This window comes from Habropoda laboriosa, unplaced genomic scaffold (genome assembly GCF_001263275.1).
Source record: "Habropoda laboriosa isolate 0110345459 unplaced genomic scaffold, ASM126327v1 scaffold9, whole genome shotgun sequence".
NCBI classification, from domain to species: domain Eukaryota; kingdom Metazoa; phylum Arthropoda; class Insecta; order Hymenoptera; family Apidae; genus Habropoda; species Habropoda laboriosa.
The window spans coordinates 1,626,869-1,641,191 of record NW_017100191.1 but is presented as its reverse complement, the minus strand read 5'-3'; the positions used below and the strand labels follow the sequence as shown (position 1 = coordinate 1,641,191).

General features: G+C 44.2%; 5 protein-coding genes across 5 annotated transcripts in view; all 5 read right to left on the bottom strand.

The window, feature by feature from the left end:
• Positions 1-213: 213 nt before the first annotated feature.
• On the bottom strand, positions 214-1,082 carry LOC108570095 (repetitive proline-rich cell wall protein 1-like). The gene is made up of 2 exons (XM_017931884.1): positions 1,029-1,082; positions 214-822 (listed from the first exon to the last, which is right to left on the bottom strand). The coding sequence occupies exons 1-2, from the start codon at positions 1,041-1,043 to the stop codon at positions 214-216; spliced, it is 624 nt and encodes a 207-aa protein (XP_017787373.1). The 5' UTR covers positions 1,044-1,082.
• A 1,114-nt stretch (positions 1,083-2,196) lies between these two features.
• LOC108580371 (MAGE-like protein 2) lies at positions 2,197-3,071 on the bottom strand. The gene is made up of 3 exons (XM_017944106.1): positions 3,060-3,071; positions 2,596-2,877; positions 2,197-2,340 (listed from the first exon to the last, which is right to left on the bottom strand). The coding sequence occupies exons 1-3, from the start codon at positions 3,069-3,071 to the stop codon at positions 2,197-2,199; spliced, it is 438 nt and encodes a 145-aa protein (XP_017799595.1).
• A 1,986-nt stretch (positions 3,072-5,057) lies between these two features.
• On the bottom strand, positions 5,058-5,877 carry LOC108580255 (MAGE-like protein 2). The gene is made up of 4 exons (XM_017943965.1): positions 5,866-5,877; positions 5,537-5,672; positions 5,293-5,462; positions 5,058-5,198 (listed from the first exon to the last, which is right to left on the bottom strand). Exons 1-4 carry the CDS (start codon positions 5,875-5,877, stop codon positions 5,058-5,060), a joined length of 459 nt encoding a protein of 152 aa, XP_017799454.1.
• Positions 5,878-11,070: 5,193 nt separating this feature from the next.
• Positions 11,071-11,993, bottom strand: LOC108580254 (cuticle protein 79-like). The gene is made up of 5 exons (XM_017943964.1): positions 11,982-11,993; positions 11,748-11,871; positions 11,523-11,660; positions 11,348-11,457; positions 11,071-11,259 (listed from the first exon to the last, which is right to left on the bottom strand). The coding sequence occupies exons 1-5, from the start codon at positions 11,991-11,993 to the stop codon at positions 11,071-11,073; spliced, it is 573 nt and encodes a 190-aa protein (XP_017799453.1).
• A 1,652-nt stretch (positions 11,994-13,645) lies between these two features.
• Positions 13,646-14,323, bottom strand: part of LOC108580252 (ATP-dependent RNA helicase DBP2-like) — a 1,242-nt gene continuing 564 nt past the window's right edge. Inside the window, exons 3-4 of the mRNA XM_017943963.1 lie at positions 14,028-14,318; positions 13,646-13,944 (exon numbers count right to left, since the gene is read on the bottom strand). Of these exons, the coding sequence (XP_017799452.1) occupies positions 13,646-13,944; positions 14,028-14,318 (590 nt within the window). The remainder of the gene's footprint in view (positions 13,945-14,027; positions 14,319-14,323) is intronic.

The window sequence follows — 14,323 nt, the reverse complement described above, 5'->3', positions numbered from 1 at the left end:
ATACGCGAAACGGAAACCTTGCTAAATTACGGTTGACTACGATCGAACGTTATGACAGGTGAAGGTAGTCATCGTGTTTTGTCTTCCATAAGCAAAAAAATGTCGCGGAAGCACCTCCAGTGCTTTCCGCTTGACCAGGACCTTCCCGAATGAGTTACCGCGATCGATTCGATCGCCGTGATCGCACCGTGAAATCTGTCCTCGATTTCTTGATTAGGGGCAGTACGGTTTTAGAGGCGACTGATAGACAGGCTGGGGATGTAGGATCGGTTGCGCTAGCTTCACAATGTTGATCTCTGGCGCTGGTACCTGAAGCACCTTAGGTTGATGATATTGAATAGGATACGATATCTGAGGTTTCTGGATCACTTGTGTCACCGGTAGCTCGTACTTCTTCAGATAGATCTTAGGCGCCTGGTACATCAGCTTCTGATACATAGGCGCGTAATAGATCGGTTTCTGATAGATCGGCGCGTACGAGAGCATCGGTTTCTGATAGACAGGCAGCACCACTTTCGGCTGAATCAACGGCTTCACGATTACAGGTGGTGGCTTCACCACAACTGGAGCCGGGGCTGGTTTCACGTACGTGATCATGGGTTTAGGAAAATCGTACGACACGGGAACCGGCGGTGCGTAGGGTTTGACGAAAAGTTGCGGCGGTGGCGAGTAAGAGATGGGATGAGAATAAACCGGAGGAGGACACGGGTTGAAGTAGGACTCCCTTTTCATCGCCGCTTTGTCCTCCATCATGCCGTCCGGCATGTGCATGCTCATGGCGGTTTCGGAACGAACGCTCGACAGCCATATTAGGCAAGGTATCTGGAAACGGTAGGAAAAATTTTCAGGTGAAATCGACGTGTTAGAGAAATTTGGAATTAAGACGAATCTATTTTTCCGAATTAATTCTATCGCGAATTAATCTAACTCTCACGCGTGATGGATTAATTAGACGCACGCTATTCTAGCAAATACCGCGATGTTAGATGTATAGAAAGTCTGAACAGTTCCTCTGTCTACTTGCTTACCAGCAACCTGAACATGATTTCGGCTCGAGGGTTGATTACAATCCTCCCGATGAACGTCGAATCTAATGTCCCAGGCGATACTAAAAGCGCGTCGTGCGTGCCCGTCGATTTTATAAACTTTTGCTCCACATAGACGGGGCAGGTTTCTTGCAAACCCAAGTCCACAGTGATTCCCTTAAGCGGCGTAAAAAGCGGTCGTCGGTCAGGCGTATATGATGCAATTGGTCGCGCCCCGGTATTTCCTAAATAAATTCTGCACCTCGGGCGACTGTACGAGCGTCGGGACAAGAGTTCGTCATTTACCGTACAGTGATTGGCTGGGTTTTCTGGACCGACAAAACCGGAGGGCAGGCCTCGTGATACGTTAGATCGCTTCGGGTGTCGCCTGCAGAAATCCGCGAGAAGGCACAAACGCTTTGAAATATTTACTGCTCCCTTGTCTAATTTATCTCTCTCTGTTTCTGCTGTCGTTTCGCGATACCGTTTGCATTTGGAAAAAAGAAAACCGGTACATTACACCGTGATCGATTCGTAATTACGATCTACCTGCTGCTCAAGTACGCGCGATTGCCCCGTGAACGGATTAACGTTTAGTTAATGCCTCGTTATTCCAACTTGGACAGCAGTCCGTGGGATTCGTTTCGTTGGGAATGCAAAACGACCAGATCGAGGAGGGACGTATGAAACCAACAAGGTAAACCTCGTAAAATGATCGACTGTCGCTTTCGCCGAGTTACAATGTCCATTATTTCATTAAGATCTTTGCGGCAATTAAATGAAAAAAATGCGCGGAGGCATGCAGCGGCCGGATCGACGAGATCATACCTGGCTCGGCTGTCCCAATTAAGAAATACAGTGACACAAAGAAAAAGTGACTTATATAGCTACTTGTCTATGTTCGACGAACCTTCTACCAAGCGAGGTGTACTTTCGAAACCGTTCAATCGTCTTGGTTATACCATTCGACCGACGAAGTCGTTTCAAAGCGGAGGAAAGAGAAGAACGCAGAGGATTATGAAAACAAGAAAAACAATTTATTTAAACGACATAACAGTACGTTAAGTATAACAGTAGCGGGGTATGTACAAGTATCGTAATGCCAAGAAACTGAAGTCTCTCTCTGTTACATCGTCATATTTGGCTAAGCGGCAGAACATCCTCGTCAGGATCAGTGCTTCCATCCGTGTCCTTTGCTCTGGTGATGGAACACGTGCTTGTAGACAGGAACGTGAACTGGATATGGTTTCGGAATTGGCACCGGAAAGTGCTTCTCGACCGTTACCGGATACGGCCTCTCGACTACGTACGGCACCTGTGTGGATATTAACGTTTCCTGTATTCCCTGTTGCATCTCAATTCTTGTATTTATACGTAATGAGTTCAGAGGGCAAGTTATATATCGCCGTGGTCAGCGGCGGTACACGGTACCGGAACAATCAAACTTCCATTGCCGCGAGTGTGCACCAACGAGGAGCATTATTCTTCCACAAATGGTAATAACGTTATTGTAACGATATTGTACGTTGTAACGATACAAAGTTTCATGAGTTATTAGTTGTACAAATACCTTTTTCTCCACTACATACGGCTCAGGCTTCTCTACTGGAATTTCGACGTGTTTGACCACTTCTACGGGCACTGGATGAGGGACTGGTACCTCGACTTGGTACGGTTGTGGTATCGGAACTTTGATTTGCTGTGGAATCGGCACTGGAACAGGATGGGGAATCGGTATGGCGTATTTTTTGTAAATTGGAATTTCCACGGGTTTCGACGTTTCGTGGTAAGTGGAGCCGCCGTGATCCTCTTCGTAGGAGGCGTACGCTAATGTGACTAAAGCGGCTAACACCTGAATGAAAAAGTGACGCTAATTAAATCTGTCCGAATTATTTCTAATTAGTCGTGTCGGTGAATCGTTGAAAATTACAATTGAACTGCTTGAGAAAATATGAAATAGTACCGCGTTCGTGGTTTGAAATTTTACAAAAGAGAAATTCCGACGCGAGACAGAACGAAGAGTGAAAAACTTACAAAAATCCTCATGGTTTCTGCGGCTAAAATACACTAGAACGAATCCTTTAGAGAGCAACCCGCCGCTGTGTTAACTCGCCACGATCACTGTGATGCTTTCAAAGTCACGGCCAAGTGTTTATATACCAACGTCACTTTCTCCCTTCTCTTCATTACGTTGACTGTTTCTGCTCGTCGCATTTATCCGTGCACGTATATACGTACGATCACTTCTACGATTGTCTGCACAGATATAATATCACACCTGGGAGTCTGCGCGTTCTTCCTGGCGTTCGGACCTCGCGAAGCTTCACGCTTCTCCGCGCATATCGCCTGTCGTATTAATTGACACGGAATAGAAATTGCTAATTCAATATCGTAAAATAATCACATTCACTTGCACGCGAACTTATCAAATTTTACCGTTCGCCGGGGCTGGACAGTTCAACGAACGAGCGAAAGATATCTGAGACATTTGCAAACGGTGCAAACGCTCCCACGAGTACCACATACACACTCGGCACTTTCGATTTTCACCATGTGAAAAGAACAACGGACAGCTCACGGATAAACGCTTCCAGCGAAAGGAAGTCTCCTCTCCCCCGTGGAATTACTCGATATTAAGTAATTAGAGATCTAATTGATCCGGCTGATTTGCGAGCAAAACACCTGCTGCGAATGCAGCTTTGCTAATCAGAGATGACTAATTGTAAGTGTAACAATGTTCCGAACAGACGACCGAGAATTAAGCTCAGTCAACCGAGATAAACGCAGCCCGGTCATGGTCTAGTTCGCATGCTTAATAATTTGTAAATTACTGTCAGTCAAGTTAGCGTAGAGGTCGAGACGTTCTCGACACGCGATTCGGAAAAATACCGACTCCCAGTTGCAACTTTCATACCGAAAGGGGTGTGAACTGGTATACAATGTTAGGTGTAAATTACACAGTGTGCGGTGAATTTCTAGAGAGATTAGCCGAACTAGAATGATGGAAATCGTAATGAAACCAGGCTCGTCTAATTCCAGTATTAAATTTTCGACTTATTCATAGCTTGCAACTTGGTGCACGGAACTTTCGAACGGATCGTCACGTGTTCTTCCCCCACATATGGAAAGGTACGGATGCAACGAAACTATAGTCCAGTGAATTTCTTGCCTTGCTTGCTCTCAGGTATCGATTCTTTCTCTCTATTCTTCTGTGTACGCTAATAAGAAAATTTTCCAAATTGCACAGCTTGTTTTTTTTTTTTTTTTAACAGTTATTCGAATTGGTGACCAAAATTGGTGACTGTTTTATTGGTTTCAGCCGTTGATACAGTGCAGCGTGAGAGGAAGCTGGTACATAGGGGTGTGTTCGTGAGAGAGAAGATTCGAATTGTACGCGATACTATCCGTATCAGCGAGCGGAACAGTGAAAGTGTACACCGAGTAAAAGTGGTTTCGCAGCGCGATGTAGGAACGCGACTGCTGTCGGGCTCATTATGGCGAATCAAGATCGTGGAGAATTCCTGCCGGTGACTGGTTGATTTCTAGCTGATTCATAACACCGGATGACGAGGAAATGAACAGTGTGTACGATTACTATTGATACCACAGCGAACACGGAAGAGACCTCCCTGTCCCACGTTTCGTTTTCTCTCCGACTGGTTCAACGATCCTTCCGGCTACCGTTTAATTGAATCATTAACAAGAGGCTGTTTCATTTTTGCTTTTGTTTTTAAATATGATTTATTAACGAACACATATCGCTTATCAGAGAAGGAAAAACTTAACAAGTGTATAAAACAAATATCCGTAACAAAAACATTGGCAACTAGATCGAGAATCCAATCTCGCGTCTCTCTTTCGCTGGGGGAGAACGTTGTCGAGACAATTTAGGGTACGATGAACGGAGAATGTTCGTCGTGTTAAATTAAGCTTGGATTCCAGATGAGAAGATGGGAGTGTTTCTTCTTGAAACGGTCAGTCCAGACGAAGAACAATTCCTAGGTAAATGTTCCTCAGCAGAGAAGAATCAACTTAGTGCCATCCTTTGCCCTTTGAAGTGTAATGGAATACGTGCTTGTAGACTGGCACATGAACTGGATACGGCTTGGCGACTGGAATGGGGAATTTTTTCTCGACGTACACTGGATACGGCTTCTCCACCACAAAAGGCACCTGGATGAATGCGATCACACGTCATGACGGCCAGTTATTGCGAACCGAGAGATTTTGCAACTATTGTTCGATCATTCAACGTCTGTCTACTCACGTGCTTCTCCACTATTACGGGTTCTGGCTTCTCAATAGGGATCTCGACTTGCTTGACAACTTCGACCGGATAGGGGTGGGGAATTTCGATGGGGACACTCTGTGGCTGAGGGATCGGGATCTCTATTTTCTGGGGGATCTGAACGGGTACAGGATGAGGAATCGGTATCGCTGAAAACAATATTCAGACGATTAATTTACCGTACCGTTAATCCAATTAATCACACGTAGATGCAAATAATTACCGTATTTTTTGTAAATTGGAATTTCCACCGGCTTGGTTTTTTCCTCGTAGGTGGAGCTGCCGTGATCCTCGTCGTAGTGTCCTAAGTGCCCGGCGGAAACAATTCCGGCGAACGTCGCAAGAGCGAATAGAGTGATCTGGAAAAGCATTCGATTAGTATAATCCTCTCGATCTTGTTCGTTAAATAACGCGTGTCTGTGTCTAACGGTTACGTCGAGAACTAATTTTTCTCCGTAACGTAATTAGATTTTCGATCGACTTAAAAATTACTGCTACACGACCTCTACTCTGTAGACGTTACATCGAACTTTAACGAGTTTCATGCCTTACGATTTGATTCATGGTTGCAGACGTGTCCCAAGCGGGGGTGTTTATTGTTTGAGCACAAGAATCGAGCGTTGAGTGTCTATGGCAGTGGAACACAGAGCTTATATACTAACATCGATTCCACCACCTTTCACTGGTTCCTTGCGCTAGAGTCCAGACCCTTTCCAGGATATACCGAGGCAGGTCTCACCACCGTCCAACCTTCATACGAAGTCTATGCATCGTTGATGAATATGAAAGGTTCTCGTTTCATTTTTCGCGCAGTTCATTGAACCACATTCAGTTGCCTACGGTATACCGGAAGTTCAGATTACGTGTGCAAGCGGACGTGGGAAGTGCGACCCGTGGAAGTATCTGGTCGTTAGGGTAACATGCTCTTTTTAGTAGATCACGTTAGGCCTGAATGAAAGAGCGCGAGACTAACAAAGTATTATTCCGCGTTGAAAATGTCACGTGGATAAACTTGGAAGTGATCTTTAACCCCTTAACACTAGAACTACCAGCCGAGCCAAAACGACCCATTAGCGACTTTCCAAAAGTGAAGTTTTGTGTAAGTAAAACGGTGACTGGAAAATTCGATTTATATCGGTACAAATAGAAGTATGCATGTAAAAAATAAATTCGGAAAGTTACAAACGAGAATACTTGCCAGTATTGAACATTCACGTTTCTTCGAAAGATGCTAATGGGTCATTTTGACCCGGTCGGTAGTTCTAGTGTTAATACTCGTGCCTGTGTTTTACCATTGCAATTTTGTTCAACCCTTTCGTTACTATTAGCGCCTATAGGCGTTTCAAAAATTTGCCCGCACTGTACTGTCGAAGCCTTTCGGTGCACCTTAGTTGAACACTTAATTTTATCGTTTACGCATTGCCACCTTAGTTTAATAAATGAAACTTTAAAAGACCACGGCGAAAATAGGAAATTTTACAGCCGTGGTTCAAAATTGACCGTCGGTCAATTCACTTTTCGTATCGCGCTATTCTTTCGATTCTATTGGAAAAATGTAAGTCGCAGCGTTGTAAATAAATGTGAAACTTCTTTCTGTGCGGCTAGGAAATAATTAAAAAGAAAGTAAAATTGATCATTTTTGGCACGTCAAATTGAGAGAAAATGTGAGCGTTAAGGGGTTAACCGTTTCCACTGAAACAAGAAATACACGCGTTCAGGAGTCGAGAAATATTTCTCGATTATTGTAATTTAAATGGGAATTCGACATTAGAAACCTGAAGGAAGTCTAAAGTCACTGGTAAAGCGAAAGATTGAGCAGACTCGAGATGCAGTCGCAAATTTACTACCATTTGCGATCGGAAGTGAAAGCTCGGTGCGGTCTTGAAAATTTCCAGAAACGATTTGGCCAGAATGTGAATTCGAAACTGACCAAAAAGCTAAAGGCCTATTATGCATGCGCATAACTTATAATACAATCATCATAATCGTCTTCGGCGTACAGGTGTCTTTTCTCCTTCTTCGAAAGGTTACCGAATTGCGAGATTGGGCGGTCACCAAATCGATTTCTTTTTCGAACGGCTCTGCTGGTCCCCGGCGTAAATCTGAAGTTTACCGGAAGTGAAGGTGAAGCGCTTAAAGACAGTCAAAGCGGATGAAATATTTCGGGACGACGAAATGAAAGGCGTTCGAAACGCGTTCACTGTGTGAAAGGACTGCTCCCGAAGAAACTGATCCGACACGGCGATCTTTGTTCCTGTAAAAGTGAATTTCTGTTTTATCACCAAGTGCCTTGTGCCCGAAAGCAGAAAGTGTGTCTGTTAGACGCATCAATTAAACTTCTTGTCACAATTTCCCCCGTTACGTTTGATAAAACTACCGGAATCTCCCGGCGAAATATTTTCAATTCTCCGTTTCACTCGCGGGTTCGACTTTTTCGTTATTTTTCGTTATTACCGGAGAAGGAATACGTATCGCGACGCGCAATTTTCGTTGTTCGCTAACGTGTATATTAATCCCAGATGCCTAGACGACGAGAGAGATCAGAAGTTAAGTGCAACTGCGGGAGGAATTTAATGCGAAACACGGATAAAGGGTAATATGTAATATGGTAATATCTCTAGATGAGAGTCCGTGTACCCATGAGCTATAATTTCACGGTGGAAAGTTTGTCTCGGATTTCGGTTACGGTTTCCTAGTGTACACTGTTTCCTCTGTGCAAATTTCCGTCTCACCAAATATAGAGACAACGTTTGCATTAAACGGCGGGGCGAGTTTGCAATTTGCGCTTGCCGTCTTATTAAACGTTGCCCGGGCAAATTAATCACGTAGAGCGGATCTTCTTGAAAGCGAAAGCTATTCGATCAGCCTATTTATCACGACAGCCTGGATGGCCTCGTTTATTGGCACGCGATCTTTGTCACGTCAGACAAATCACTGTACACGCTGAAACAAGGTTTCTCGGTAGAAATCAAAGTTCAATCGCGATTCCACAACACCCACGACCCTCTCTTTGTTCCGTTGCTCGTTAGACATGCAAAAATTCGATCGACCTACAACCTCCAGGAAGAGGCGAAAGTCATTCTTCCACCTATTTTGTATCGCTCTACGTCCATTAAGATAAGAGGAGAAATTTCAGAAATGTTTGAGAATCGAGGATTGCGTAAGGAACGTCGTCTTCTGAAATGAAACTTTAGGTGAAAATAATGTATTTCGTTCGAATAATATTCACACGATTCCATATACTTCTCCCAAATGAACCTAGTTCTATTGTTCCAAATTTATAAAAATCATCGAATGTGAAACATTCTTCGAATTCTGCTTTTATAGTGTCTTCATTTCGGAATAATTTATTTGTTAGAAAAATTGTTCAGGTGTTTGAAGAAATGGTAATCTGGTCTTCCTCTTGGCTCATTTTAGTCATCGATCCTGAATTTCGTACACTAACGTTCGAGTGTTCTAATATTTATGTACATAATTTTCTTCAAATGCTAAATTTATATTTTCAGCAGTTTTTACCGTAGTTTCTCCAAGTTAAAAAAATTACGCGAATATCCTTATTATCCATCATGTCAGATCAAATCTAACGTCCAAGCAATTATATTATGAATTTTTCTACCATTCGATACGCGTGTACTACAGCAAATTCCTGCTTCGCTATTGTGCATAAAAATTTATAAACGGACGAAATTTAATATCCGCCAATTTGAACTGTTGAAAAAAGGAAATTTCATTTGCACCAACCTAACACACGCACATACATACACACGCAATTTCCTCTTATTAATTTTTAATTGTTCTTTCCTTTTTCAAAGCACTTTCGAACGGATAGTAACGTGCTCCTCGGGAGAGGCATATTAAAAAAAAAAAATGCAATTATGACCATTCGCGTTGAAATGAGGAAGACATTGTAGCGTTACAACAAATGTATAATGGAAGCGTGTCGTTTCTTTTTAGAAGGTCTTAAACATAGAGATTGCTTTGAACCGCTTTGAATTTTACTTTCGCCGCGAACCTTTTTTCTCTCCAACAACCGCTTCTTTCGCTGCTTTCTTGTTCCTGCTTCTGCACACACGCATCGGACACCTATGAATAACACCGCGCGTTCAGTTATGCTCGTTATCGTAAAGAACCTCACCGGAAAAGATGGCCGTGAGTGCCACGCGAAAGCAATCGTTAAAGCGAGTCCTTGCACTTCTTCTATCAAACTGTACAGGCAATTAACTCTACCGGCTTCGTCAATTTCTTCTGCCACATTTTTATCAAACACCAACGATCACACAGCCGCAAGAATTTTCTATTGTCAGCTGTGAGCCTTTGCCTCGTCAGGTATGTCGGTCAAATGCGAGATTAAAATTTGTAGACGAAAAAGAAAAAAAGAAAAAAAGACGCGTAAAAAGAAAGAGACAACCGTGTCGGTCGTTTCTGAAACTTTCTTTTAGAGCGCCTTCTTCTGTTTCGTTTCGCCGCAAAGTAGGAGCATCGTCGATCAATTCGACGAACGGTAGTTCGACTTCAGAGAAGATTCGCAAAAAAAGCGGTCCGAGCTGTCGAATATTTAATGAGATTGGGAGGAGGAAGCGGACAGGCGTTCACCGTAAAATTTCCTATTTTTTTCGAATGCATTTCAGCAACAAGCCAGATCTCCTCTTCCTCCTTTTACAACGTCCAGCGATTACCGAGATCATCTCTATGCCTTACTTTCGCCCAGTCTCTTTCGCGTACTCCGCGGTACTTTTTTCATCTTTCGTCTCGCTGCTATGCTAATACAGCGCTCGTCCCAGACGAAGAAACACCTGGCTGGTTCGTTGCAGATCCTCGAGCATCCGACAATTACCTCATCACCGTGTGCTAGGCTCGGTGCTCGTCTTAACGTCGGCCGTGAGCTCTTCCGCGGCGCTCGCTTTGGAAGAGATTGGAAAAACCGAGAGTGAAAGTCGACTTTGAACTTGGCTTCTTTACTTTTTTTTCTCTCATTTTTCCGTCTCCCACGTTCGTAGTCCCGTTTGCGAAATGGAAACTCCGCCATCCCTTTCGCCTTTCCACGATACATTTCGAGCACACTCATTGTCAGCCTACCGATACACGATCTCGTCTTACCATCTAAGAATTTCGTGCTCTCCAATTGCATTCACTTTTCTCCCGTGAATGTACAGTTTTTTTCTTCTCTCTCTCTCTCTCGTTCTTTTTTTTTCATTCTTTTCGTTCGCCGGACTCGATTTCTGCACAGTCGAATTTACGAAGGTCTCTGACAGAGGAAACGAATCGTTATGATTACTTTCGCCGCTGGTGCTTCGAACACGCGACATTCTCCTTTCTCCTCTGCTGTCTCGCCCCTCTCGTTGTCGTGAAACGCTGACCAATAGTGGTAACGGTCTGTTAACGTAATATCTTAACAAAGAGCTTTCCGTATTCACCGGCATAATCGCCAGGACGAAATTACTCGAATCGATATATACGTATATGCTTAACTTGTGTAATTAAATTAATTTCATGGACATTTTAATTTCATGGATAATTAGAGGGCGAATTGACAATCTAGGATAATTTTCCAGTGCAATGCAAGGGGGTTAATGAAGCGTCGACAGCGATACTCGTTATTGATAATTGCGTTTATTAATAAATAACATGGTTGTACAAAGTAATAGGAGTGAAATGTGTAACGTAACGAAATAAATATCGAACGATACAATTAAATTTCACGCGAAAACAATACGCCGCTGCGGTAACAATCAACAATGCGATTCCACGCTTTTGCAACTAATGCCCTTTCGCGCTGTGCACCACCGTTTTGTACACCGGGATCTTGATTGGAATAGGCTTCGACACAGGCACAGGTATATGCTTCACCACTTGGAACGGGACTGGCTTCACAATTTTCACGGGAATGATCTTCTCGATAGGCGTTGGCACTTTCTTCTCCACCTTGGTGAACACTTGCCTCTCCACCTGCGAACGGAGCCACAGCTCAGTCAGGCATACTAGACACCGTACGAATTTCGATCGCGTAACGACATTTCAATGGTAAACCGTTCACCTGGTAAGGAACTGGTTTCGGGACGATCACCGGAACTGGATACGATTGTGGAACACCTTGGACTTGCGGAGTAGGCACCAGCAATGGAACCTTCTTCACCACCGGTATCCCTGTAATAAATAAACTCAATGTAGCACACAGTTCTCCGAAATTCAGTCGAAAGTTAATCACGTACCGATTGATTTCACAACGGGTATAAAGTGTCCTCCTCCTCCTCCTCCATGCCCTCCACCCAGGTATTCTTCTCCTAGATGTCCCCCTCCCAGATGTCCCCCGGCGTATCCTCCGAAGCTAATCTCGTGACCTTCTGACCCTGTTCGTACAATCAGATAAAACACGATCCTGTGGTAACGTTAGACCGTATAACCTGAGGAACACGATATTGAAACATCGATCGGACCTAGGTCGATCAAATCGAGATCTCCGCCACCGTGACCCACGTCGATCTCCCCTAGAGTCAATCCGTGACCGCCTAATTCCAATTCTCCGGCCAAGCAGGAGGCGACAATTGCCGAAATGACGATCTTGAAAAGAGAGAAACACCGAAGTGTAGTAACCTCGGAGAGAGGCGAAGTTCCACTTAATCAGGGTTACCGATTACTAGCATGATTATCATTAGAGAAACATCACGTACGAGCTTTTCCATGTTGCTCTGTTTCAGCGCATATGTATGCCTGGTGAATAAAAGATCAACTTGAGACGATTCGTCGAGGTAGTCAGTTTATATAGGTGCTCTGAAAGAGAGACATGCAACCCCACTATCCCATGAAATTCTATTCGACACCTTCACTGCGAGGGCTGTACATTTCTCTGTTCTTCTGAACACTCTGTGTTTGTGTGTGTGTGTGTGTGTGCCTGTCGGAACGATTGCGTAACACAGGATTTCCGTGTTTCATCAAACTTCACGATGAGCAACTTGACTCGAACTTCCGCTCTCATTTCGGCTCGTTTTCTTACTCTCATTAAGCAACTTGATTGCATACCTTTCTATCGTTCGTCCGGGGCCACGATCAAAGGCAGATACTTTGTGTACGTTAGATAAATTTCACGGTGAATCGACGGCGGCAACCGCTTCCTGCTTCCTGATACCGGTTAGTCGCCTGACGTATTAATTGGACGTAAAGCATCTTGATGCTAGGGTACCTTGGATAATGATCATGAAAGTGTAATGCAAAAACGCAACGCTGAAAGTGAATACTACGGTATCGTAAGCATCGAGGTAAGTGGAATATTTGTTTGTAATCTTCGCGAAGAAATGCGAAATGTACAGCTTCGTCTTTTAACACAACGTAGCCGTACAAATTCGTGGAATTTACAACTTCAGCGCGTGAAAATTCATTTGCATCTACTTCGGTTGATTGTGAAGTTTACAGATTTTGCGGAATTGTACGGTCGTTGCTCGACAGTATCGATAAAAAAAAAAAAAAAAAGGGGGCGACCACTGTGCTACTTCCTGTGAAATTTCATCTATCCAGAATAGCCTCGTAACGGCAAGGATTACCCCGTCGATTACCTCCGTGAACTTCCTTTGTCTCCATGGCTCATTTACGCCGATCAGCTGCTCCCTTCCACCCTGAACTAGCTCATTCGCAACGCTCACTTTCCACTGGAATCTGTAGCCGATGTATCAAAAATACCAGTGAAAGTTTCGATTATGACTTCGAACGCGTTAACTCGGTTATACCAGCGGGGTACGACGACCGCTTCGATCTACCGTACACGTACAATCCACACAGCGAGCCGTGGAAAAACTGTTCAGATCCTCTAATCCTGCGTGGAAAATTTCTCCGACCGAACGGTTATTATCGGATTTCTCTTTAAAGATGTATCGACAGCTTTTCGAATCCCCAGCTCGCAATTGCCCGTACCACGAACTTTATCTTCGATAATGAGATATCGTTATGATCGAAACAGCGATCCAATTTCATACCTGCTACGATACGAGTAAATCGATTACCATATCGATGATATCAACTTTGTTTGTTTTTTTCTCCGCGAAAAGAACTGATAGACGTATGGGATTACTTTTCTTAGCATTTTATTGAAAAACAAAGAATAGTAACATCTATATAAAATTAAAAAAAAAAAAGCGTACATCGATAACAGTGTTCAACATATATACAAAAAAGGGGGTAAACAATAAACGCAGTTATTTCAGCCTCAACAATAGAGCCCTCCGCGATTCAATCGGAGCTTTTTCGACGGTTCAGTCGAGCACCGAATAAAAGCGGAGAACGTGCGTAGAGTCGATTCTCATCATCAGTCGGTTGGATCGTTCTCTAAACAAGTCGCTAATTTTTAGTGCTTCTTCGCGTGGTGGTAGATCGTTTTGTAGACGGGGATCTTGATGGGATACGGCTTGATCACCGGCACCGGTATGTGTTTCTCGATCGTGATGGGAATAGGCTTCTCGACGGGCACTGGAATATGTTTCTCCACCGGGAATGGGACCTTCTTCTCCACTGGAACAGCCACCGTCTTTATCACTTGCACCGGTACCAATTTTGGGACCGGATGAGCCACTGGATATTGCTGGGGGACGCCAACTGGTACCGGATGGGGCACTGCTATTTTCAAGATCTGAGGGACTGGTACTCCTACGAGAGAGAGAGAAAGAAATATTCGTTGATAAATGCAGAAGATTTATGGAGTGATGTATGTAGTTTTCGAATTAGCTTACCGATGTGTTTGATCACTTTGACAGGCACAGGTTTCGTCACCTCGACATGCTCAGACACGGGAACGCTTTGCACCACGCTGTGGCCTCCGTCGAGTGAAACACCCTCGTCTCCACCTTCGTATCCACCTCCTAGAGAGGAATAATCCGAGCCCAAGTGGTCACCACCCGACTCCAATTGTCCTCCGGAGGATCCCTCGAAACCTCCGCCGTGACCTCCGCCAAAGTCACCGCCGTAACCGCCGGAAAGCTCTCCGCCGCCATAATCACCGCCGCCGTAGCCGCCGCCGTAGCCGCCG